The following is a 6,000-nucleotide window of genomic DNA, read 5'->3' on the forward strand; positions in this document are numbered from 1 at the left end:
GCGTTATGATAGTGTGCCAAGGGCCCCCAAGAGGCTAAAGACGGTCCTGCTCAGGTTCGTACATTAGTATTCAATCTACTTTGTTTATCGAAAAAAACAACTGTAAACTGTAATAGCCTAAAAAGCCTAAAATAAACTGACTGAGCATTCTATTATTCTGATTATATTTTTTTTCTAGCCAAAAATCGCTAAAATCTGGTATTTGCTCACAATATACCTCACAGAGATCTCAAATACTTAGAACAGATAGTTATAATCTTTGGAAACAACATTATAGTGATTGAACTATGTGATGATGAATGATAAAACTGTAAGGAGTTCGCACAGCAAAAGCAAAGAACAAGGAGAGAAAAAGAAGTAAAAGTAGTAGTAGTAGAAGAAGAAGAAAAAATCCTTTACATTAACCCAATCCAATCAGAACGGATTTGAGCTTGCCCTTACGCCAACCGATAAGGCGCTGGTTTAGGCGCTGCCAGCGACGCCAGGAAGCGAGACCAATATGCAAATTACGAACCACGGGCTCAACCACCGCACATGTGCGGCTTGTGCTCGTGGCACACTTCTGCCAGCACCTTCAGGGCCAGATGCTGCTGCTGCTGCTGTGTGCGCTCGGTGGGGGGCTGGGTGTAAAGACGGGGTCGGTCGGAGAAAGAGAAACCGAAAGGCGCTGCGGTGAGCCCGAAGAAGGAGTCGAAGAGTCTCACCGTAACCATCCAGTGAGAGGGCCCCGAGAGGGTCGCTTGCTAAGGTAAAGTAAACGCCTTAGTACGCATGACCACACCGCATTAGTTGGCCGATTCCTGGAGCTGCTATACTGCTGATTGCTGGTGGTGAGAGCAACGCCGGAGATCCATTTTTGGGCGCGATCCACATCGGCTCTTTGTGTGGTTTGGGGGCACGCTACAGGGACACTATTGGTCAACACCGATTAGTCCAGCTTCACCTTGGACCACAAAGGTGGATCAAGGACCTGCTGCTGCTGCTGCTGCTGCCGCTACTGCCGTGGCCGTTCGCCGCCACAAGCGAATGAGAAGAAGAATGCACTTGTAGGCTCCTTTCTCGAGAGAGAAAGAGAGAGAGAGAGAGAGAGAGAGAGAGAGAAAGAGAGAGAGAGAGAGAGAGAGAGAGAGAGAGAGAGAGAGAGAGAGAGAGGGCACCCCCAACGGAGAGCTAATTCTCTGCTCCTACTCTCATTCCACGGTGTTGCCTGGTGTGCTGGTGGGTTGTGCGGCAGACGAGGCTTTCCCATCAGCATTGGGACACCCACCACCCACCTCGCTCAACCCACACCGCCATCCCCCATCCCCCAAACCCACGACCACGAAAACGTGCCAATAAGTGTGACTGCTCAAGTGCTACTTCTGCTCCTGCTGCTACTACTGCTACTACTGCCTGTCCTGTGCGCTGACCAGTGTTGTGGCAGTCGTCCCGTCGGACTCACATCCGTCGCTTCTTGAAGCTGAACTCGGAGCTTGGCTCGGAGTGTCCGGCCGTGCGCTGCTCTGTCCAGCCTGTGGTGTGTGTGTGTGGGTGGGTGCGTTTGTGTGAGGAGCGGAGCTCGAGAATCAAGGCTCAGGATCTTCAAGTGAACGAAGGAACGAAGCGAGCTCCCGCGACCTGCGACGCGGTCAGAGACTCTCGTCAGCGTGGTCAGCGTAACGGCCCCGTAGTGCCGGCACGAGGTGTCCCGTTTTCTGCGAACGAGCGAACGAGCGGACGAGCAAACTGCGTCGTGCTGGGACAGTTTTGCGGTTCCAACGACCCAGCTAAGGAAGGAGCCACCGTAATTGCTGTTGATCCTTCCGCAAGTTCCCTAGTGACAACGCAGTAGCGGCGGGGAGCGGGGTGCAATTGAGCGCGCGCGCGCGCGCTCGCCCTGTACGAGTGTGTATTCCTTGCAGCAGTATGTTTTTTCCGTGATTGTTGCTCCATGTTTTGAAGCGTTCGCCTTCGCCGTCGCCCTAGTCCCTAGGCCGCTTTCGCATCCGCACGTTGTTTATATAGATATAGGTGTGTCTTTGTGCGTGTGCGTTCGTGTGTGCGTGTGTGTAAATGTGTCTGGGCGTATGTGTGTGCATCCCGCGAAAACTATTTTCATTCGGTGAAGTGGAATAGGTGGGACACCTGCATGCCCATACCTAGCTGAGCTGAGGGCTCGGATTAACTGACTACTCCCACACCGCAGTGATGCGTTGAAGAAGGTCCCATCCAGTGGGAGCGAGTGCGCGGGATCACGAGTTGGCCACTGAATGGCCGTTGAGCGCAACGGGGATAGTTGATGCGGATTCCTCTACCCTCTATAGCAGGCTGTACCCCACCAACACCGTCCCCCGGGCCCACCATCACGGGTGCATGCTTGACCTCGTCGGCGTCGAGGTCGCCGTGGCTCGCAACGCAACGTACAGCCCCGCCACCCCCTGCAGCAGCCAGCCGCCAGTTTGCGCTACATACAATCCTCAATCAACTCATCCCGCAACCGAAAACCCCCAAATGAGTGTGAAGTGAAGAAGATAAGAAGAAGAAGAAGAAGAAGAAGAAGAAGTCATCGGTGACCCAAGCCCTGCATCGTTCCCAGGTGACCCAAAGGAGTTATCAATCAGCTAAAGGTCAGCGAAAAGTGCAAGATTGGTTGGCGTTGACGTAGCAGCAGCAGCAGCAGCAGCAATAGGAGCCATCAGAAGCGGACTCTCGTGGAGTCCTTTCCGTTCCGAGCAACGCGCCAAGCGACGAATCTCGAGCTCGAGGATCCGAACCCATCCATCCCAGGGAGTGTGCGTGGGGGTCGGGGAGGAGGGTCGGGTGCCACAACCCCATGCTCCCTTTGGTGTGATCCGTTCGGTGTGTCATCCCCAGGTTCAGTAGCTCCAGTAGCAGCAGCAGCAGCAGCAGCTATTTTCCTGACGGCGGTCAGGACGACGAGTGGAAGATGAACACCGTCCAGAGCACGGGCCATGCAACCGTTCGCAATAAGAAAGACTCACAGTTCGAGGTGAAGTGCATATGAAGTAGTCCTATCAATATCCCCCCCCTCCGCCTTCCCTTCTACCGAGCCACCTCCTTTCCAACCTTCTCCTTTTGTCACACCCACGACTCTCTACTCTTGTACACGACTCGCTTCTCACAGGTTAAGACATGCGAGACGCTCGTCTCGCGCCTGTAGCGTTCCGTAATCCAGGAATACTAGGAAGACCACCGGATACACGAAACAAGGCAGCAGCAACAGCAGCAACAGCAGCAGCAAAATCTAGCTCCTCACCTCAAACTAGGTGCCCTCCCCCCTCCGCCCCATTGAGCGCTTCTTAGAGGATCCCCTTTTGGAAAGCGCGTCTTGAGTCTCGCCTGCTGTAGTCTATTCTCGCTGCTTACTCTCTCTCTCTCTCTCTCTCTCTCTCTCTCTCTCTCTCTCTCTCTCTCTCCTCTCTCTCAACATTATTCACGCTGAATCCTGCCAGAACCATACTGAGCCTACCAGTTTAGACTCAGATTTGACTGCCTGTAGGTGTTCTTCGTAGTTTGGTCTTCACACTCCGTTCTAGTTCTACTATCATTATTTGCATATTGAGAATGGGCTCAAATTAAAGCAACCAATTAGCTTGATCATGAGTATTGTTAGTACGAAGGTAGACACGGTAGCCTCTACGGTAGCGCGTGAGCAAGGATGCGAGAACAGCAGCGTAGAGTGTAGATCGTGGACGGTGATGTGGTACGCCCGCCGAACGAAAGTATGCCTCGACAGGAAGCAGGACCTACAACAACCCCCACCCCCCTCCTCCTCCACCCTCTCCACCCCCTCCCCTACTCGACACTTTAGAATACAGAACCGAAAAGAAAGGAGGCTGCTGTCACACAAGCAGACATAAACACACATACACACATACAAACACATACACACGTGCGCGCGCGCGCGCGCGCGTTAACCATTACTCCTTCTTACCACGGACCCTAATATCGCGCGTGCGCTATGCTCGATATGTAGTATGTACTAAGTGAAATAACTCCTCTTATTCTCCTTCTCTCTTTCTCTTTCTCTCTCTCTCTCTCTCTCTCTCTCTCTCTCTCTCGCTCTTTCTCCGCCATTTCCCATTTTTCCTTACTAACTCAATCGCTTACCATCTTCATTCTGATCTTCTGCATCATCCGCTCATACCTTAATTGCTCCTGATTTTCCTCCTACCTTTGGGTTTGTACCGCATGTTTCCACACGCATACACAGGAGCTTACTGTCTCATCGTCAGAAAAGCGCAATTGGCGAGGCATTTTCATTGCGCTGCTAGTGATTGCCGCGGTACTGGGGTTGATAGTGTTCTCCATACTACTTCTGTCACCAGGTGCATTACTCTAGTCTCTCCCTCTGTCGCTTTCTCTCTCTTTCTCTCTATCTCTCTCTTTCTCTCTCTCTCTCTCTCTCTCTCTCTCTCGCTCTCTCTCTGTATTCCCCTATTTCTCTGTCCCTACATCTTTCTTAGCTACAAAACTGTTCAATGTCTCTCTCGATTAGTGTTTTGTTTTTTTTTTTTCTCCGGTGCATGGCTTTGATGTTTGAATCCCAGTATCCCAGTTACTGTACTCGTTCTCGCATTCTAGCGTCTAACCTTCGGGCGAACGTGTTGCTGCACTTGCCAGCAACTGCAACCGTTGGAATGCGTGACTCCCGTCCTATCGTTTATGTTCAAAGTGCTCCTAGGCAACTTTCGCGGTCCATCCTCCGTTCTCTACTAGGCAAATCCATGAATTCATTCACGACCATCCACATGGCATTCCTTGTTGATACCATCATCTACCTCACTACACGCCATGTAAGAACTGCTTAGAATGAAGGATATATAACCGATCTTAGAGAATACGCCACTGGACTGTGTGCCAGCCACAGCCAACCATTTGCTGGCTTGTATTGATTCCATGGAAAGCTTCACGCAGCATCTAAATATCCTTTCCGATAACCCATTTTGGCACCGGAAGCCTTTGCTCCAAACCGTACCGTTGGATTTGTGTTCTTATTTTCAAGAAAAACTCTCTACTTGAATCATACACAAACACACGCGCACAGACACACACACATAAACACAACTCTGCGATCAGAATCACCTGAGCTCGTGTTCCCGTCAAATCATATTGTAACCACAAATTTGTTTTCCATTGTTGTCCGTCCGTCCGTCTGTCTGTCTGTGGGTTTTCGGTGTGTATTGTTTTGTTTTCGGTTTTGTTTCCGTCGTTTCCTGTGCTCTATCGGTTTCTTATTCTTGTTTTCTCACCTCACGCCCGCCCCATCATTCAGCTCCATTTAACGCTCTGCTCCCCCTTCCCATTTTCTCCGTTCTGTCCCGTGCGCGTAACTTCCGTTGGATCGGTTTTCAGAGATCGAGAGCTCGAAGTTGCACGGTCGGCGCATCTCGCTGTACGATATCAAATCCGGTCGGTACGATTGGAACGCCCGCAACGGCTCGTGGATCAATCGTGAGTAGCAATAAAAATGCGCAAAGATCGTCTGATCACCAACCACAAATCACAATCACACAGGGTACGAGTATGTCTTCATCAACGCGGAGGGTGGGCTGACCTCGCTGCATATCGGACGGACTGGCACTCCCGGTGGCTCGTTCCGGTTCGAGAAGCTGATGAACAATGCGACCTTCGTAAGTGAACCGAGCCGATTCCTCTCGTATGGCTTTTAGGTCGGGATGCCGTCCGCACGAAGCCTTGAAACGCAGCAACGCAATGCAATTTTTATAGTGTCGGTGGCCATTTTTGTCTGCGGCAAACCTTGGATACCTTTGCGAAAGCAAAAGGGATTTAAAGCACACCCACACTCGTACACTCGATACACCGATACAAAACACACAGAAACAGCGTTAAACAGCTGCCGGTTTTACGCTTCGTGTAGACGTTTTCGTGGGCACAAATGTGTGTTTCGATCGTATTTCGAGCTTTTCTAGCGCACCTTTCGTCTATCGTCCACACAGCGGCAGCTGAACGTGAACAGCTACGATGTTTCGCCGGATC

General features: G+C 51.3%; 1 protein-coding gene across 2 annotated transcripts in view; it reads left to right on the top strand.

Moving 5' to 3' along the window:
* The first annotated feature begins 2,926 nt into the window (after positions 1-2,926).
* LOC125957484 (uncharacterized) overlaps positions 2,927-6,000 on the top strand; it is a 6,742-nt gene continuing 3,668 nt past the window's right edge. The window contains exons 1-5 of one of the 2 annotated variants that reach the window (XM_049690238.1): positions 2,927-2,989; positions 4,214-4,328; positions 5,356-5,454; positions 5,518-5,633; positions 5,961-6,000. The exon at positions 5,961-6,000 is cut by the window's right edge and continues 55 nt beyond it. In XM_049690238.1, coding sequence (XP_049546195.1) covers positions 2,927-2,989; positions 4,214-4,328; positions 5,356-5,454; positions 5,518-5,633; positions 5,961-6,000 — 433 coding nt within the window. Of the gene's footprint in view, positions 2,990-3,069; positions 3,723-4,213; positions 4,329-5,355; positions 5,455-5,517; positions 5,634-5,960 lie in introns of those variants that run through there. The other variant, XM_049690230.1, reaches the window with a different exon arrangement.

The sequence above is a fragment of the Anopheles darlingi genome, chromosome X (genome assembly GCF_943734745.1).
Source record: "Anopheles darlingi chromosome X, idAnoDarlMG_H_01, whole genome shotgun sequence".
NCBI classification, from domain to species: Eukaryota; Metazoa; Arthropoda; class Insecta; order Diptera; family Culicidae; genus Anopheles; species Anopheles darlingi.